General features: G+C 44.1%; 2 protein-coding genes and 1 pseudogene across 8 annotated transcripts in view; 2 read left to right on the top strand and 1 right to left on the bottom strand.

Annotated features, from left to right (window-relative positions):
• Positions 1–816: 816 nt before the first annotated feature.
• LOC120699182 lies at positions 817–3,005 on the bottom strand (annotated as a pseudogene).
• Positions 3,006–6,560: 3,555 nt separating this feature from the next.
• Positions 6,561–10,930, top strand: LOC120699181 (uncharacterized protein SYNPCC7002_A1590-like). 5 transcript variants are annotated; one of them, XR_005685265.1, is made up of 7 exons: positions 6,561–6,963; positions 7,041–7,234; positions 7,314–7,359; positions 9,350–9,432; positions 9,507–9,623; positions 10,230–10,304; positions 10,381–10,729. XR_005685265.1 is itself a non-coding variant. In XM_039983072.1 (7 exons), exons 1-6 carry the CDS (start codon positions 6,777–6,779, stop codon positions 10,450–10,452), a joined length of 699 nt encoding a protein of 232 aa, XP_039839006.1. In that variant the 5' UTR covers positions 6,561–6,776; the 3' UTR covers positions 10,453–10,477; positions 10,847–10,930. The 5 variants fall into 5 exon arrangements, 4 of the variants coding, with proteins under 4 accessions (XP_039839006.1, XP_039839004.1, XP_039839005.1 ...); XM_039983072.1 differs by lacking the exon at positions 10,230–10,304 and adding an exon at positions 10,847–10,930 and having other exon boundaries at positions 10,381–10,477; XM_039983070.1 differs by lacking the exon at positions 10,230–10,304 and having other exon boundaries at positions 10,381–10,477; positions 10,614–10,815.
• Positions 10,931–11,992: 1,062 nt separating this feature from the next.
• Positions 11,993–19,177, top strand: part of LOC120699177 (protein SHOOT GRAVITROPISM 6-like) — a 33,057-nt gene continuing 25,872 nt past the window's right edge. Inside the window, exons 1-12 of one of the 3 annotated variants that reach the window (XM_039983067.1) lie at positions 11,993–12,069; positions 13,201–13,346; positions 14,825–14,896; positions 15,937–16,027; positions 16,108–16,203; positions 16,326–16,404; positions 16,484–16,547; positions 16,839–16,942; positions 17,021–17,126; positions 18,070–18,156; positions 18,907–18,984; positions 19,081–19,148. In XM_039983067.1, coding sequence (XP_039839001.1) covers positions 15,937–16,027; positions 16,108–16,203; positions 16,326–16,404; positions 16,484–16,547; positions 16,839–16,942; positions 17,021–17,126; positions 18,070–18,156; positions 18,907–18,984; positions 19,081–19,148 — 773 coding nt within the window. In that variant the 5' untranslated portion in view covers positions 11,993–12,069; positions 13,201–13,346; positions 14,825–14,896. Of the gene's footprint in view, positions 12,070–12,122; positions 12,560–13,200; positions 13,347–14,824; positions 14,897–15,936; positions 16,028–16,107; positions 16,204–16,325; positions 16,405–16,483; positions 16,548–16,838; positions 16,943–17,020; positions 17,127–18,069; positions 18,157–18,906; positions 18,985–19,080; positions 19,149–19,177 lie in introns of those variants that run through there. The other 2 variants (XM_039983065.1, XM_039983066.1) reach the window with 2 other exon arrangements.

Here is a 19,177-nt window from a genome sequence, read left to right on the forward strand (position 1 = left end):
TAGCGTGTCGAACTTTTCCATGACTATAAATTTGCAGCATGCCAAGAAGACATAGTGAAATTTTGGTGACTCACCAAAATAAATAACCCACGTGACAATAGCTTTCTGTAATTCAGGGGATGTTTGTCCACAATAATCACTGGAAGCCTTGAATGCACTCTTAAGAGCAGGTATACCAATGGGAATTTCTCCAGCATCATTGTTGGGTGCTATATCCTTGTATTGGCCTGAAAAATTCAACTCTTTGCAGTCCACTCCCTCCATGTAGTCATCATTACCAGTCCGAAGAAACTTGATGGAATAGATCTTGATTATAGCATGGAACCAAAACTGTTTGCCATCAATGATCAGATCAATTAGATCTTCCTCAAACTCAACCAGAAGATGGAAGGTATCTTCACAAGCTGTGGTATAAAATTTCTTATCTGTTCCAAATATTGTTTGCAAATCCACACAGGTTCCCCTTACATAATTCCAAAGCCGGTAATGAATTATGGCGTTGATGTAACTGAAGAGAATCATGAATTTTGATCCATTAAGTGAGAACACAACTTCATTCTGCAAGTGGTACAGCCGTACAGGTCGGTGAGTTACAACAAAAAGTCAAGTTGCATGATTGCAGATTACACGAAGGAAACAGGTCTCACCTGGAGCGAACTAACTGTCTTTGGAGCAGAAGTTGAAAGTCTCCTTTTCTTAGCAAACTCAATATCAGCTCTTAAGCTTTCAAGGGCTTTATACCACTTTCTCAATATCGAAAACCTTAATGTAGTCTCTTCACCACCCGATCCTTGGGTATTCTGAACCAGAGACATTGTCAGATCACGTTCAATCAGACAATACAGCAAGCGTGCACGAGGCCACGCTATGCGTGGGGGCAACGAAAACCGAAAGGCGGCTCAATTGAGATGAAGGGAGTGCACACCTGGTGGCGGTACATGCCGGGGACATCAAGCGCCTGGACATTGGCTTTGAGGTCCACCTTCAGTGCGAACTGCAATGCTGATATTGCCATCTGGAAACGGGAGAAGATTAAATCAAAACTGGACTGAACCACAGTAACTCACAACTTCACAAGCACAGAATATGGAATAGCTAACACCCTACTGTATTATGCGTTGACACTTGACAGGAATCGATATGATAAAAAAAATCATGCAAAAAACATCGCAAATAAAAAGGTTATGCTCAAACTAATTTTAAAAAGACACCAGGAAGATGGTCATGCGCAGTAAATCACATGATTCTTGTCTCTATTCATCCACTGGAGGTGTTGCATACCTTCACTGAGTTTGCTCTAGATAAATGAAAACACACGCACCTGAACGGTTTCCTGAAATGATAGTGAAGGATTGTTCTTCGTTTTCTTCTCAAGAAAGTTGACAGCCTCCCTATCCCTTTGACCAGCACTTGCTGCCTGAGAAGAATGCATGGGAGAAGTCATGTCTTTCTGATATAGAATGTATTCCAAAATGATGCAGGTAAAATGGGATGATATAAGTTTATCCATCGAGAATGTTTATCGAGGCAAAAAACTAATAAGTTTCTACAGAATTTATAAATAAACACTGTCTTATCTGCAGACGTGAAAATCATCCAAAAGATAAACGATTAGTTTGCATTATGAGTTGGATGAACCAAGGGAGTCAGTGAGTAGCTCAAATTTCCTGAATAATAAATACCTTGTGACTCAAGAAATACCCAGCAGGATCACATGTAGAAAGCTGTGGAGTTTCTTTCTCTTCATCAATGCCCAAAATCATAGCAACTGCGTAGAAGAGTACAAGGGCGGTCTAAGGCTCTAAGCATTAAGATATATAACAGAAAATTGTAAACGCATGGTTGCAGGTTCCACCACTCCCATTTTATTGTGGAGAAGGAACACCACCCTCAAATATGTAAGTCTCTGAGTTTAATTGTAAGTTGGTTGTAATTGGTTACGTTTGTGTTTTTTCCCTTTTATTTGTCTAATAAAATTTCGGCAAAACTCTTGCCGCCTTTCTAAAGAAAATATGTAAGTCTCATTGCACTAACCAACTCCAGAAGGTCTCTTGGCACCATACTGAGTCTAGATCTTGGTTCTATCTGCAATCCTGTGAAGAAACAAGCATATACAGTTGGTTACATGCAGAAGATCACTGTTTAAATACAGAAGTATGCCAGGTTATTGAAAAAAATCGTGTTTATATAAAAATTATCATTGATGGAAATATTATACACAGTAAATATAACATTGTTTTGGTTTGTGACGACCCCTGACTCCCTGCACAGTACGTTGTTTGAAATTCACAGGCCCCGCTTAATTTCTTTACTTCAACTTATTGTGCAAGATCAACAGATAGACAAAACGTATGCATAAATCAGGATAAATACTTTCGAGAGGATATCTCAGTGTCCTCTCATACATCCAACACGAGTACATGACACTGAGCATGAGTGGGATTTAACTAATGATGTAGATAGAATTAGTTTCATGTTAGGAAGCAATTATAGACACTACCAGTGTGAAGTCCTGATCTATTATCTATTTCCTTGAGGTCAATATTTACCATTGTGCCAAAACATCAGCAGACATTTCATATCCCAATTTGGAACAGAATTTTCCAGCTTGATTCGTTGCCTCATGAGCCAATGCTCTTCCCTCACCTGTAATGAAGATTGAAGACATAGCTATGATTATCAGCATTCTAAAACAAGCATACAAATAAACATTACTAAAGTGTCATGTTTTGATGTTACCATCTTTGGTGCTCTGTGCAGTACCGGTCTATGGTGATTCAGTTAGTTCAAATTTCAACAGTAAATTCTAAACCATTTCAGATGTTAAAATTATTGGCAGTGGTCTGATGTTCAACTAGGTACCAAACCAATGCTCTGATGCAATGGATCAATGGTGATTAGAAACAGAAGTAATAAATTGGCAGAGCCAGTGTGAGCCACACTGCAAGCAGTGTCAAGCTAGCAATGATGCATTCGATGCTCATGAACATAAGGCAGAAATGGCTCATAACAATCAATAAAACCAACTTCCACGAAGTGATGCAGTAATGCATTATGCATTATAAAAGAGGACAGTCGAATTGATCCTTTGCAGTGTATAACCAAAGGTTTCAGATCATCAAATTCAATATGATTACATTATATATGTTGGTGTGTCAACGACCCAAATGCAAGTCTACAGAGCTCAGAGCTCAATTAAAATTTTTAAAAGTCCCTAGGTGGATTTTGAAGATACGCCATGCAGTTTCAATTTTCAAACGCCCTCATGACACGCAATTAATAAAGCAACGCTACGCCACGGCGCATGGTGTATTACGCCATTACCCCGTAACTCCCGAGCGACATCACCCCAAAACCGTAACAAGTTGAGCCACATTAGCATTAAAGCAATCGGAGAGTGGATCAGACAGCTTGCAGCGCATACGTTCTGCTAAGAGTTCGGGAGAAATAACTACAGTAAGCAAGCGCTAGTGAAGTCACCTCTGATCCCCGTGGCAAGCAACAACCCCAGCCGCTCGGTGATCGGGAACAGGCGCGAAACGCTGGTCATGTCCAGCAACTTGTCCTAGAAGCAAGCAAGCAGAAGAGCATCAGATCGATTAATCAAGCAAACGCGAGAGGCTAAACTTGGACCGATCCCCGCCGCGGGCGCGCGGGGCCAGGGGCACTCACCTTGGGCGCGCTCGCCTTCCTCTGGTCGACGACGCAGACGGAGTCCGCCCCGCGGATGCCGACCGAGGTGACGCCCGCCAACCTCGTGGCGTTCCACGCGTAATATGCAAAGGAGACGCGGATGAGGAGTGAAGGACCATCAGATACCGCAGCCGGCGGGCGGCGCGGAGCTTCGGGTTTCGTGGTTTTCCGTGCCCGCGCACAGCGCACTCACCGACTTGGTCGAGGCGACCGTTGGCGGAGAAGACGGTGACGCGGCGGTCTACGAAGACGGAGGCTCCGGCGCCGCGGTCGCTCCTCCCGCTGCTGGCGCCCACGTGCATCGGTCTCAGCGTGTGCCTGGCGTCGCGGCGCGGTCTACGGAGAGACGGACGCTCCGGCGCCGCGGTTTGGGAGAGGAGCGCTCGCTTGGCGGTGCCTGGCGAGAACGAGTTGAGTTGGAGGCGAGAGCGAGACCACTGGGGTTTTGGTCGGGGCCAGAAGAGTAGCGAGACCACTGGGGGTTTTGGTCGGGGCCAGAAGTTTGGAGATGTCAGGTTGAGGAGGACTGTCCCACAAAACCTGTCTGGTAAGAAAAGGTCTGCTTGGGATGAAATCTATGAGGATGATTCAAGTTCTTCTGGTGGTAATGGTGGGGGCACTTCACTGCTCCATTCTACTCTTAATCTTTCTAGAGATACTTCTGCTACTTCTTTGCTGCAAGCTGCTACTTCTACAGCATCAGCAAATTCTTCTGAACTTGTCTCATACTTGGACTGTGACACTGTTAGCATCAGCGGTTGATCTGCGAGCATTGACGACGGAGGTCCAGGGAATGGATGGCTGCTCGGCAACATCGCACTGGAAGTGCTGAGTCACAAGGAAAATCAATCTCGATGAGGAGCTTCTCCTCGCCAGAGACGCCTACGATCTCCCGGGCAGGAACCTTCTTGGCGGTGAGGACCCCAGATTTGGTCGCGAATTTGACGGCCGTCGTGTCGTGCTCCTCGAGGGCGCAGATGAAGAGGAATTGCACGGAGGCTAGCATCGCTTGGCTGCAGAGATTGACCTGCGACGGCAGCACGGGCTCCCCGAGTCCGGCAGGGTTGAAGAAGGCGAGAGTTTGATGGAGAGGAGAAGTTGCAGGGACTGTGGATGAGAAGGATAGGAGAGGACCTCGGTGGCGGGGGTGAACCAATGGAGGTGTAACTGTGGGACTGCAGCGGCGGCAGCCGAGGATGAGGAGGAGCCGTCGCGGAGGAGGAAGGCAGTCGCGCGCCCAGGCTCGGCTGGCTGACTGCGGCAGGGACGCGGCCGGCTCGCGGCGGTGGCCCCGGCGCAGACGGCTCGATGCGGGGCGTGGCTGGGTCGCGGCGAGCGAGTAGCCTGGGCGGAGCGGCATGAACCTGTTGACCTGTGCGAGGTATGCGCCATCCGTGGTCGTAGATGGCCGAACATGTGGACACGCGCCGTCGTGGCGCCATCGCTGCGCCACGGGACCAGGACCTGTAGCCGTCGGAGGTGGCCTCGAGCGTCGTGGAGCCGCGGCCGCCGGAGCCCGCACCGCGTAGCCGGATCCGCCTCGTCTTGGGCGGCGGCGATGGGAGGGACGGAGCGGCCGGAGCAGGAAGAGGTAGGCAAGCAAGGCGCCGCGGCGATAGCACATGACTGGCACAGGCTGGCCCCGCCTCCGGACCACCACGGAGGAGGCGGCGGTGGCGGACAGCGAAAGGGAGGCAACCCAGCGTCGCAGCGCAGGTCGAGGCAGATCCGGCGGCGCCGCGGAGGCAATGGCGCGGCGGCCCGACGGAGGCGAGGGCGGCGCAGGCGGACACGACGATGAGGCAACTGGAGGCCATCCCAGCGGCGACGCGGTCGTTGAGTTCGAGGCGGATCCGGCGGCGGCGCGGTGGCGGAGTTGGAGGCCTGACCCGGAGGGGAGGCGCGGGCGGAGAAGCGACCCGGTCAAGGCGGCGACGGATCTGGCGGGCGCGAGGCCGGAGGAGGCGATGGTGATGGTGGCACTGGAACCTGTGAAGGAGATGCGGTGGGGGGCGCGCAGGAGGAGACGGGTCCGCCTGAGGATGGGCAAGGTGACGGGCATCAGTGGTGCGAGGACGGAGGAGGCCGTGGCGGGACGCACCGGCGGCGCCGGATCCGGCAGAGGAGACGGAGGCGCGGGTGGCGGTGGATGACGCGGGCCGCGGGTGAGGGGCGGCGGCGGCGTCGGGGTGCGAGGGAGAGGCGAGCGGGCGGAAGGGAACGGGGCGGCAAGGCAGCGACGCGGTGGGGCCGGGCGAAGAAAGGCGGTGGAGTCGGCGTGGGGCCCGCGGTGGGGCCAGGAGCGCGGAGGGCATCCGATTCGCTCCGTGCCTATAAGGTTGGAAAAGTCTACATCACCCCCCAACCTATGGAGTTGGACTACATAGCTCCCAATCTATGAAATGATTTATATCACTCCTGAACTTTTTAAAGCCGGTCAAATTACCCCTAAGCAGTTTTGAAAAATCATAGTAAATCACAGAAAAATCATAAAATAGAAAATCCAATTGTGTTTGACTTCAGATGAGTAGATCTACACAATGAACATATAATATGTTATGCTTTTATACATTTTTTTGCTGTAGATTTAGATCTATGGTTTTCTTCATAGATGTAAAAAAATATGGTAAAGCATACTGTATTATATGTTTACTGTGTAGATATACTTATTTGGAGTCCAACACAATTGGATTTTCCATTATATGATTTTTCTGTGATTTATTATAATTTTTCAAAACTACTTTAGAGGTAATTTGACCGGTTTTGAAAAGTTCAAGTGGTGATAATAGACCGTTTCATAAATTGGGGGTTACGTAGTCCAACCCTGGCGGTGATGCAGATTTTTTCCTAAAAAATGGAGGGAGCACATGGCCCACCCGGGAACTTGTGAAGCGCGAGGTCCACTCCATGACGCCAGATCCCATTCCCACTGCATCTTATCCGTCCAATGAGAAAAAGGATCACGAGAGACTGGACCCAGAAATTCCCCTCAAGCCCGGTCCCTAGCGGGACGCAACCGCGCGCAGCCACTCACCGGCGACCGACGCGGGCCACGCACGCGACAGCAGTCACAGACTAGCGCAATGGCTGCGTCCCTTCGCTCGCCGCCTCCGGTCCATGCCGCCTTCTGCCGGTCCCGCGCCGTCGTCCGCGCCTCCTCCTCCTCGTCGTCGTCATCCGCCGTCTCGTCGTCCTCGTCCGCCCCCAAGGCGCGGTTCGTCGCCCGCCGCTCCGAGTCCGTCTCCGTCCAGCAGCTGGCCCGCCCCCTGGGTACCCGGAGCCTCCTCCCCCCACCCCGCTCTCCCCAAACCTCGTGGTCGCTTGAGATATATGTCTGCCTGCTCCAGCAGCGGAGTACATGAGCTTGCCGGCGAGCCAGTACTCGGTGCTGGACGCCGAGCGCATCGAGCGCGTTGACGACTCCACCTTCCGATGCTACGTGTACCGCTTCCGCTTCTTCGCGCTTGAGGTCTGCCCCGTCCTACTCGTCCGCGTCGATGAGGAGCCCAACGGCTGCTGCATTCGCCTCCTCTCCTGCAAGGTAACGCCCGTACACTTCATGCCTCAATAATGGCGGCGATTAGTGTCTCGCTGACACAGTTAGTTGGTTTTGTTTGCAGCTGGAGGGATCACCACTTGTGGAGGCACAGAATGACAAGTTCTCAGGTAAACTTTGTTGTTGGTATTGTGCTGTTTGGGTTACTGGACTAGGTACCTGCTTGCCTGATTGCTGCTTGGTGTTAGTCAATAGTCACTGGCTCAGCCGACAGGATTCTAAATAATATCTTAATCAATGCTCAAAGAAGCTGAAACGTGTTTCATTGTCATGCCAGATAAAGTGGTTGGTGCTAAACTGGTTGGTATAACCTTAATCACAATGGTATGAAAACTAAAATAGGGAATCCTCTCATACACAACATTGCTTACAGTGAGTTGATTTCTGTTGCTTGCAATGGTCAATCCCACACCGCCATGCTTACAACACTTTGATTTTGTTTCTAATAATGGCTAATCCTTACTTCTGGGATCACAACTTGGTTTATGAACAAAAAATAAATTGTTTGAAAATAATACCCCTCTCCTTCCAACTGCCCCAAACCTGTAAGATCATATAAATTTTCGGTGTTCTTTTTCTAAGTGTCATTCTACTACGACATTGCCTTTGATAACCTTACCAATTGACCCTTCAAATTGAAGTATAATGCTATTCTATGTAACCAGTGGCAGACCCAGGGCCTAGCGACCTAGGGCGCCTGCCTGGGCTCCAACATAGGAATGACAATAGAACAATGTTATAAGTTAGTCATCTATGGCACATCTAGAGATGGATAGTGGAGCTGCTATGGATTTTGCCCAGGCTCGCTTCAGTTTCTGGGTCCGCCACTATGTGTAACAAAATGTGTTAAGAGTATAATTGGCAGTACAAGGTGTCGTATGTGGTTAGGAGTCTTATCTATCTAGGACTTCCATATGTATCCAGGGAGGTGCCTTGCCCCTAAGTCTTGTACTCATATATATACAGCCCAAAAGCTCCATGCAATACATCCAATCCATTATACACAATCTGTCCTTCCTACAATATGCATGAAGGTACCCTTCTCTATTCTGTGTGATTCTATTGCTTGTTTTAGAAAGGGCAAAGTCACCCATAACACGTTGGCATATCCTCATAAAGTCATAGGTCTCAGCTAACTTATGGACAACGTTGTTCTTAATTCGTATTCTCTTTATATATACTTTTCTTTGGTTACTGGATTTTTTAATGGCGTCAAGCTTCTGGTGTTCTATGTGACAAGAGGGTACCTCAAAAGCTAAAAGGCAAGTTCTATAGACGGCTATTAGAGCTGCGATGTTGTACGGTGCAGAATGTTGGCCCAGGCCCACTAAAAGAAGACATATTCAACAACTAAGTGTTGCGGAGATGCGGATGTTGCGTTGGATCTGTGGGCATACAAGGATGGATCGAGTTCGAAACGACGAGATACGAGATCGTCTAGGGTTAGCCCCAATTGAAGAAAAGCTCGTGCAACACCGACTAAGATGGTTTGGGCATGTGCAACGAAGACCCCCAGAGGCACCAGTGCATAGCGGCATCATGAGGAGGAACAATGACGCGAAGAGAGGTAGGGGCCGGCCAAAATTGACCTGGGAGAACGCAGTTAAGAGAGATCTAAAAGATTGGAATATAACGAGAGAGTTAGCTTTGGATAGAGCTGCTTGGAAAGCAGCTATCCACGTGCCTGAGCCTTGATTAGGCTCTTGTGCTTCTTGCTAAAAATCTTTTGAAACCCTTGTTTTCCTTGTTAAAAGTTGTCTTTTCAAAAGCTTTTTTTTTCAAAAAAAAATCCCTCTTGCTTTTCGGTTTGATTTGTGTTTCAACTCTAGCCTACCCCAACTTGCTTGGGATTAAAAGGCTATGATGATGATGATGAATAATTTGTCGAGGTTCATGTATGGTTCTGATCGACAAAGAAAGGCAAATATGGTTGTACTGGCATAACCACAGATTTTTCATGGTCTACCTATGTTAGCTCATCTAGCAATTTTTTATACATAGGGCATTTCATTCATAGAGTTTTTTTTTTGGCATACTCTAAAATAAACTATTGAACCCTTGTTCCAGGATATCATTGACATGATTTGCTGTGGGATGCAGCTTCCATGGTGAACAAGGTTTTCTGCAACAGCAGTTTGAAAGATTCGACCCTTCAACAGCTCACATCAGATACTACAATAGAGGTAGTGCACTTTTAAGCTCCCGGCTTACATAGTTAATCTGAGATGAACACACAGCTTATTGTGGTAACCTTCAGGTTGCAATCGATATACCTTTTCCATTTCGAGCAATACCAGTTCAAGCAATTGAATCAAGTGGCACGCAAGTGCTTGAGCAGTTACTCCGAGTCATGCTTCCAAGATTTCTGAATCAGGTTAATTTAATTTTATTTGATGTGCTATGGCTAATTGTTTATTACTCCCTTTTGCTTGAAATCACAAGGTGTACTTCGTTTTGTTGGGACAATACTTTATACGATATGTACTCTATTAATATGTCATTCATGATACAATCATAATCATAAGTAAATATTTTTAATACATATCTAATTACATCTTTTGGTATAAAAAATCACGTTCCAAAAACGGAATAGTTGGTCAAATGCTTGTTCTAATAAAACAAAATAGGCCTTGTAATTTCAATAAGAGGAAGCAACATTTCATATCCTTCCTCTTTCTTCCAAGCTGCTGCGCACGTTTCATTGAATTACAAATGAATTTGTGCTGGAGCATGTGAAGAATGGGTTGGTCTATAAGATAAAATACCGCTATAGGAATTTGAGAAGAAATGGTGTTTCTGGAAATTACGTCACATTAACATAAAATGAACATTTCTTTATTTTTTAAAAAGACTTCTAGTCAAGATTTCTCTATTTTACTTCTAGCATCTAGTTCTTCCACAAGTCATTTATTTTGCAATCCTATGAATAATTCAGTTTTTAGTTGTACTTGCTATTTGTAATCCCATATATATGAACTAGATAACCTAAAGGAAGAGCCATACATGGGGAGGATATATATTTGATTGCCAGATGCTACTGCTGAGGCCAGAGATGGTCGTGAGCAACATTTCTGATCTTTATGTTTACATTTATACCATTTCTTAAATGATTTCGTTTTTCTTTGTTTCAGCTTGTTAAAGATTACCAAGCTTGGGCTTCTGGTGATTCTTCAAGGAAACCACTTGGCACTGGTGAAATATGAACCTTCCCAGCTCGACCTCCACTAGGCATGATAGTTTATTCTGTTGAATTAAGTTATCGCCTCCTTATGTTGTATAGAAATCCTGTCCAAACGTCATCCACTTTACTCATGGCAGTTTCTTTCTTATGTTGAACTTGATGAAATTAGCCATTGTCACCTAGGTTTCTATTGCAGCCCTTCTGTTGTACGATCCATTTCCTTCCCTCTGGTCTTGGTCTGATTCTGAAGATGGCAAATCGAGCATTTCACAATGAAGATTCTAGTATCTGAACTGCCATTTGTTTCGTTCTCTCGTGAGAATACATGTATATGCTTTGTAAGGAAACTAGTAAACTGACTCCATCAGCTTGTGCAGTTGACAAAGCGCTGTCTCGACGCTAATGCTCCTGTGCAGGCTTACATATACATCCGATGGTCGGATGTTGGGGGGCAAGGAGTCGATTTATTTTGAGCTTTAAGCATGCAAGTCACATGGTCAGATAAGAGTGAGCTACAATTTCACCCTTGCCTATTGTATTGTAATCCACTAATAAGCAACTATGTCCACCAGGCAACATTTATTATCAGTTGCCAGGAAGCTTTGTCGGAACTTTAAGTTTAAACATAGCAAGTCAAACTGCTTTTAGTTTTGACCAAATTTATAAAAACAGCACACTAACATCCACAAACACAGTGTTTCAATGGTGCATTTGATTGGTAGTGTAGTAGTACGGGCTTGATTGGTTGGAGGCCAAAGGTTGCCATGCCAAATTTTGGCAATATTTGACCAACGTTTAAATCTATATAAATATTTATCCAAACAACAAATTTCTTGTTTGTAGGCCTTATTTGGTATCTAAATAAGCTCTGTGAACAAGATTTTTTTTTGTTTTGACAAATATTTATATAGATTCAAACGTGGTCAAAATGTTGTCAAAATTTGACATGGCCACCTTTGGCCTCGAACCAATCAGGCCCTACATGTCTATGTGGAATGAAGGGCTAGAAAAGGTTCCAATTTCAGCAAATACTCCCTCGGTTCCAAATTCTAGGTATTGATGTGGTTTATATATTTGTCTAGATTTATCAATATTCAAATGTTTATAGATAGAAAAAAAAATCTAGAGCGACTTACCATTTGACACAGGGAGTACCGAATAATCCACGGACATAATATGTAACTTCATAGGCCAGGAGGGATGCGCATCCATCCGTGCCCTCAGAAGTATGCTTCTGACGTGTGGCCTTCGTGCCCCGCTGGCGCGCATCCGGCGCTCGCGTGGCCGCTACGTCGCCTCCCTGGCTCCCTGCCCTCCCGCCGAAGCCCGCCGCCGCCTGCCTCTTCCCTCTCCCACCTGCGTCACCCTCTGCTCCGTCTACGAGCCAACACCGCGGTCCTCTCCCCTGCTCGAGGGCGCCGCCATTGATGACCGGACCGTTTCCCCTGTGCCCTTCTTCTCCCCCGAGTCCGCTCGCTAGGAAATCCTTCTCGCCGCCCGCCCGTGCGCTCCAGCTCTCCCTCTCCTCCAGCGGCAGTCACGCGCCCTCAGCTCCAGCTCACCTCCGTCGGCGTGCTCGCCCCCGCTTCCAGCGCCCGGCCCCAGCTCAGCTGTGTCGGCCTCCGCTCGCCCCCGCCAGGTACAGTCGTCCTCACCTCCAGCTCGCCTGTGGCCGGCCAGATCTGCTCGCCCCTAGGTCCAGCTCGCCTCTGGCGTCCTCGCTCACCCCCGCGTTCTGGCCTCTGCTCACGCCGCCTCCAGCGCCTGTCTCCACCGCTCGGCCTCCTGCGCCTGGCCGCCAGGCTCGCCTCCGGTGCTCCTTTGCTGTGTTTCTCGCGGACGCCGTAATGAAGGCCCTCGCCATCCCTCTTGAACTCCCCTTTTCGCATTTATGTTTCTCAGCAAGTTCGAATGCCATGTTAATGTCGTCTCCATCGTCCAATCTTCTGCCATGGCCGCTGCAACACTGCAGCTTGCTGTGTGCGGTGCCAGGGCGGCAACAACTCACCTCTGCTGCCCATAGAGTGTTCGACAAAATGTCTAGCAGCCTTAACACATGGAGGTATTGACTCATGTTCCAGCACAATACGTCAGATGCGGGATCAGTTTCATCATTGTATATTCAAATCGTGAGTTTGGGTACACAAATTATTCTCTAATTCTGATGCTTTAGCAGTAAATTCATCAATGGAAACATATTCGTTCACCATCACATGTTTCATGGTTTTATTATTTAATAAGCATCCACAGATAGGTATGCATATCAAAATATCTACTTTGTATTCTACGCTTCTCATGAAGATTACTGATGAAATATCTGTCTCTATATTAATAAGCTGGACATAATATTTTGGTTCTCTTCACCATCAACAGTGATGACCATCAGAATGCTAATATACAAGTTTTGATTGTGATTAGAGTTAAAAATCCATTGTCTATCAGTGTTTGCACACGAGTACATGAGGAATGCATGTAGCTATAGTGATCAGGCAATTTACATTTTGTTTACAAGCTTTGCTGTACTTTCCCTCTTGGATATGCTCTGCCTGCACCACATGATTGGGATTCACTAACTACCAACACAAGTATATATGGTACCCCTCAGTTTCATGTGAGGGTTACAAACATCAGTTATCACATCCTACAATTTCTATTTCCATAGCGTACATACTACATATGGTGTCCCTTTTTATTTTTCTTTGTATTGTATAAGTAAATTATAATCTGGCGTACAGTAGAACTATGCAATATAATCATATCATGTCATCAGGTACATAACAAGCGTGATTGAAAAGGGCGCAGCGAAGCGCGCTTGCAATTTTCCCCAGGCTAATTTGATTCGTGACATGGAAATTGCTGCTACCTATCGGTGTCGCCGTAAATCCCCCGCTCCATCCATCGCCTCCCAGCTTGCAGGTCAATGAGCCCATGACCTCTCTTATCATTTTGTTCCCAACTGATCCACGTTTTATGTCTTAATAGCAAATATACCCCTTTGATTATTTGAAGTTTAGGTTCATGTTTCAAAGCAACCAAACTTTTTTTCCCAGCTTGAGAGGATGGTTTAACCTCTGTTGAGGAGCACTGTATGTTTGTTCCTCATCTATTACAATATTTGTTGGGAACACTTGAATTACAGTTTTCGACACAATAATAGATATGCTACAAACAACTTTTCTCATAGACCCATAGTTGCTTGGGGAAAAACAAATTAGCTTAGGGGAAAATAGCATCTCAGGTCAGCCATCCCTTGCAGCACTGTATGTTTGCTCAACAGAGGTTGCCTCTTCAGTTTTCCATTATTTTCCTCTCCGTTTTGTTAACAAGGGGTAAGCTTGACTCCATGGTAGTGCTGTTGTAAAAGTGATTTAATGCGTCCACACCACATCAGTACCATTTTTCTCATTACAGTAGTACTCTGTATTTTCATTTTAACGAGGCTTGAATTGACTTGGCATGGTCTTCTAGATGGAACTTTGGTCAAAGATTGATCTTATATAACACTTTTACTAACTTAACCACGACCATACAAATGTATGTTGAAATACAAATCTAATGGTGCCACTTTTGTATCGCTGAACCCATGTATAGTTATCCTAAATATTTGTCAAAAGTTTGAATCTTGAGATACATGTCTGCCTTGCCCTATAATTTTGAACGGTAGGACTAGCATCCAGAAGGACATCGAAGGAAAAAAAAAAGAAAATCTACAGTACTGTAGGATAATGTGCTGATTTTTTCTTTATATTTACAGCAGGCAGATGAATTAATTGTGAAAATGAAACTAATAGTTACTATAACAGTATGATACAGTGTCAAAAAGTTATAACAGTATAGTACAAAGTAAGAACGAATTCACTGTAAACCGATTATACGGTAAAACGAAATTGCGCTCTTCACTTTACTAGGCTGTCAAATACTTTAACTATATGTCACAATCATATCATTTGAAATGTTTAACAGTACAATAATCTGAATTAGGGTAAACCTCCAATATTCAACTGACACACTATTTTATCTGATGCTTTATTTAGTTTCTCTCCATATTATGCTCGAAGTGCACATTTAACCTAAAGTTTAAACTAGGCTAAAGAAGCCTTGTAATAGTAGATATTATCTTTTTCATCGAGGTGTTTCCTTAATCCCAAGGAGTTACTTTTGCAGCAGCTGATTATGACATGCTGATGCTGTTGGGATTATACAATAGTTTTCTCTTATCATGGTTATGAACAATAGATAATTCTACTTCTACAAACTGATGATGTGGGCTACCCTAGGCAAACAGTAGTGACAGTGCTGCATTATTTTGTCTTGCTTCTTTATACTTCTATTATTTTCTTGTTTCACCTGCCTATCTTTGTTTAATTCTAAATTGTTTTTCTTTGGACGAACAGGAATTCAATGTTGATTGGCAAAAAGCAGCTGCTACTCTTCTTGTCGCCATAGGTTCACATGATCCAGACTTGGTATGCCTTTTTTTCTCACCCATCATCCTTGTTCCTGAGGCAACTGTTAGATTAATTTATCTATGATTTGATACTTTGTATGCATGTTCACTTAAGGGCACACAAGTCATGCTGGTAATCTGCTGAATTACACCTAAAAAGGTTTTATTATTCAGTAGTAAAAAGTTTGGTGCAGAAAAATGATACTGCAAAACAAATTCGAATTATTAACTGATCAAATGGCATCATTTATTCGAAAAAGGCCATAAAAGTCTCGTTTGTTTCTACTGATGATGACATATAGCCTTGTGAAGTGCAAGGCACTTCAAGAATGTGGGGTCATCACATTGGCTAAAGGGATTGCTGTTGGAGCTGAAAGTATTTAACATATGCCATCTTGATCGGAGAAGAAGCAAAATAAAGGTTTTTGTCATATATTTTGGTTATCTGAGAGCATAACATGGGTAGTATCTGATCCAACACAGACAAGGTTTGCAATTTTCAATGTCAATGCGTAGTCTAGCAGGAGCTATCCTTACCACTTTTGTGGAGGATATTTCATTGAAGGATTCTTTAAAGGTTGCGAACCATTTTCTATAGCATCATTTTGACAATAAGCTTCGATGGCAACATTTTCTAGCTGCCTATGTTTCACTAACGTATACCTTTAATATTTTCTAGCAGCCACATTTCTCAGTGTCAGTCTTTTAACATTAGTTTTGATAACTGTGACCAAAACTCTTTGAAAATTCTGTCCTAAGCTCTGTAAAACAAGAGGTCTATCTGCTGAGGGAAGTCCATTGTCGTTTTGGATGCCTACCACAAATTCCTTACAATGTGGGAGTGTATTGTTTCCCATGCGTTGGTCATACTCATATGTTCCCTGTTTCTTGGAAAATAGAACCCTGGGTAATTCTTTAATTGATTTTGAGGATAATTTTCCTGTATTGTTATTGTCATCTTGATTTATTTCTCCATGTTTCTGTTGGTTTTGTGTGCTGGTTACTCTTTACCTGTAGTCAGAATTTCATAATATTAATTTATTGCCCAACTTCTTTTAGATGATGGAGGAAATATTTCTTCACTTCTCTGGACCAACTTCTGCTTTGCCCACCCTGTTACAGATACTTGCAGATTTTGCCTCAGCTGAAGGTTGATCACACTTTCTAATTTAATTTCTATCTGATTTAGTTGGACTACTGAATTTGCAACATGTGCTTGTTTCTTTGAAGCCTTGCAGTTTACCCCACGGTTAAAGGACGTGCTTTTGCGTGTTTTACCTATCCTAGGAAGTGTACGAGATGGCCAACGGCCTGTTTTTGCAAATGGTACTGCTATGGAATTTCCTCAAATCATCAGTGGTTCTCTTTCAGTGTTTCTAAAAACTTAAAAAGATTCAGAAACTTTCTTTTCCATCAACCGCGTACATATTTTTTCTTCTATTTTGCAGCATTCAAGTGTTGGTGCCAGGCTGCATGGCAGTACCTAGGAGATGCCCCCTCTGAGCTTCCTTTTGACTCTGATGTTATGTAAGCTTTCAATTTGTCAAAACTTGTTTTTGGAGGCAACGGAAGTTGGTATGGCATTTATCTAAGATTTCAATGACAGGTCCTTCATGAATTCAGTATTTGAATTACTGATAAAAGTATGGACAGGTTCACGTGATCTAAAGGTTTGTGTGAGCCTCGTCTTTAATTTGGTTGTTTTGTTGTTGACTTGTTTCTTTTCATGCACCTTTGAACAATATAATGTCTCAACTGATAGGAGTGTTAAAACTATAGGAAAGGAGAAAATGTCTATGCCACGAAGTTGTTATAGTTATAGTTTGTTGGGGCGTTGCAATGTTAGTAATTTAGTGCACTGTTCCTGTAGAATATTCATTATTTTCCATATGCCAACATTATGCTGCTTGATCATATCTACTACAAGATACTGCTGATTATTTAGTTAATATTCTCACCAGGTGCGGTCATCCTCTGTGGAGGCTTTGGGAGAAATGGTTGACTTGGTCACTAGGTCACAGTTGAAATCAGCATTGCCAAGGATTATACCAACAATGCTGGATCTGTATGTGTTCTCTTTTGTATATTTACAGAAGATTTTTTTCCAAGTTCCCACAGACATTAATTTCTTCGTTTAATGTAGATGCAGGAAAGATCAGGAAGTTGCTTTTGTTGCGTCTCACAGTCTTCACAACCTTCTTAATGCATCGTTATTGTCTGAAAGTGGCCCCCCTTTACTTGATTTTGAGGTAAATAAAGAACATGCTTAAGGCGGTTCATTTTTTGTTTATATTCCCTCTCTTTTTTAACATATTGCAACTATGATGGTTCTATTGTAGCAGTGTGCTAAAGAACTTCCCTGGCACTGTTCTCACGATACACGTGTTTAAAAAATTGAACATTAATTTTAGACATGATACAGTGGCATTGACTGGCTCACAATGAGCTGAGGTTTCATATGGAACTTCACCGGCACTGTTCACACTATACACATGTTTAAAATTTCAAAATTCAAACATCAATTTGTTGAGTACCGAATTGGGATCTTCGGGGATTTCGACTTGTAGAAGGGTCCAGACCTCCCCCCCTATATATATGAAGGGGTAAGGCCGATTGGAACATAAACAATCGAACCCAAACCAATATCAATCTATTATTTTGCATCTCTTGCCCTAACCCTAATTCTCTAGTTTCCCCATCTAATTCTGTAATTCCCAGCCTTAATCTCGACTCCCCCACGTGCTACTCGACTAGCCCCAATCCCCCGTTCTCTAATTTCTCAATTCCTTGCTGCCCTAGCTCGATCCTTGATCGACTAAACCCCTAACGATCCTTCTTCTTCGCGAGAGAAGGGTTTTAGGCCTATCTCTTGGTGATTGGCGCAATTCTGCACCAACACAATTTAAACATGATTCAGTGGCATTGATGCATATTTTCATCGTTACAATAGTATGTCTCTATTTTGGTTTTGGACTAGATCATACTCTAGCAACCTTCGTATCTTTCCAACCCCTTAACTAATAAATGCCATCATTAAATGTTTATGCTCTGCGCTGGCACTGCCATATTTTTTCTAACTCATGTGTCGTTTTGCTCCATGAACGATCCAGCATGAAGATATGATATGCAATTCAAAGTATATGTCAAGCATTACCATTGATCACCGACAGTCTGTTGTTTCTTGTGCTGCAGGAGCTTACTGTTATCTTGATTACGCTTCTTCCATTAGTATCTGTCAATAATGGCAAAGATGAGCATTATGTTTCAAAGGGATTGAAGGTGGCCCTCTTAAATCACTTGTGGCCTATCCTGTTTCATAGTTATATCCACTAACTTCTTACTTCTTGGATCATTTTGAAACTATAAGGCTGACCACAGCGGAGGGAGCAAGAGCAAATTTGCTCCCTCCTCGTTTCCCACGCCCTCTCTGTCTACAGTGCCAAACAGTGCATCTACAGTGTCAAACAGTGTATTTGCTCCTTCATTTGCTCCCTCCACTGTGGACGGTCTAATGCCACATTTTGATGTAACAACTAGAAATGACAATTGAAGGGCTAAAAAGTTACGTTTTTTTAGCACTTGCTAAGTAGAAATGATGAAGAGACAGTGTTTCTCCAGTATTTTTGTGAGATCTTATTAACGTCTACTTTTTGAACGAAGTTTCTTTACATTTTGTCCTTGTAAATTGTTCCGTAATATACTCCCTCCCCAAATATACTGTTTCCTATCGTTTAAATTCTTTACGAAAATATAAGGGATTCTGGAGGGGAGGAAACTGTTGATTTTGTATTTCCTTCTCCCGCGCATGCATGCTAGGTCATCCACTTTTCAAGGACAGGTCAGCTGTCCATGTTTTAAGACCAACCGATCCGAACTTTAATGCAATAGATCAGGGGTACATGTGTCCTTTTCTAGCCTTTTTAATATGTCCTAAAAACGTTAGGAAACAATATATTTGGGGACAGAGGGAGTATGCATATTGCTGTTTATAGAGATACTTATATTTTAAATTTATGTGCTTGTACTTAGACATACAATGAGCTCCAGCATTGCTTTTTGGTGATTGGTTTAGCATATCCCGAGGATCTTTGCATGTTCCTTTTAAATGTAAGTATTCTTCCATGTGTCATGAAGATCCCAAATTTGCACAAGATGCACTTCTGTAGAGCTATAAATATTTTTGTATTGTCTATTGCTATACAGAAATGCAAGTCAAAAGATGAAGCATCTATTGTTGGGGCACTTAGCACAATAAAACACCTATTGCCCAGGTTTTGTACTTCTCTCAGTCGATCTGTCT

The sequence above is a fragment of the Panicum virgatum genome, chromosome 3K (assembly GCF_016808335.1).
Source record: "Panicum virgatum strain AP13 chromosome 3K, P.virgatum_v5, whole genome shotgun sequence".
Classification (NCBI taxonomy): Eukaryota; Viridiplantae; Streptophyta; class Magnoliopsida; order Poales; family Poaceae; genus Panicum; species Panicum virgatum.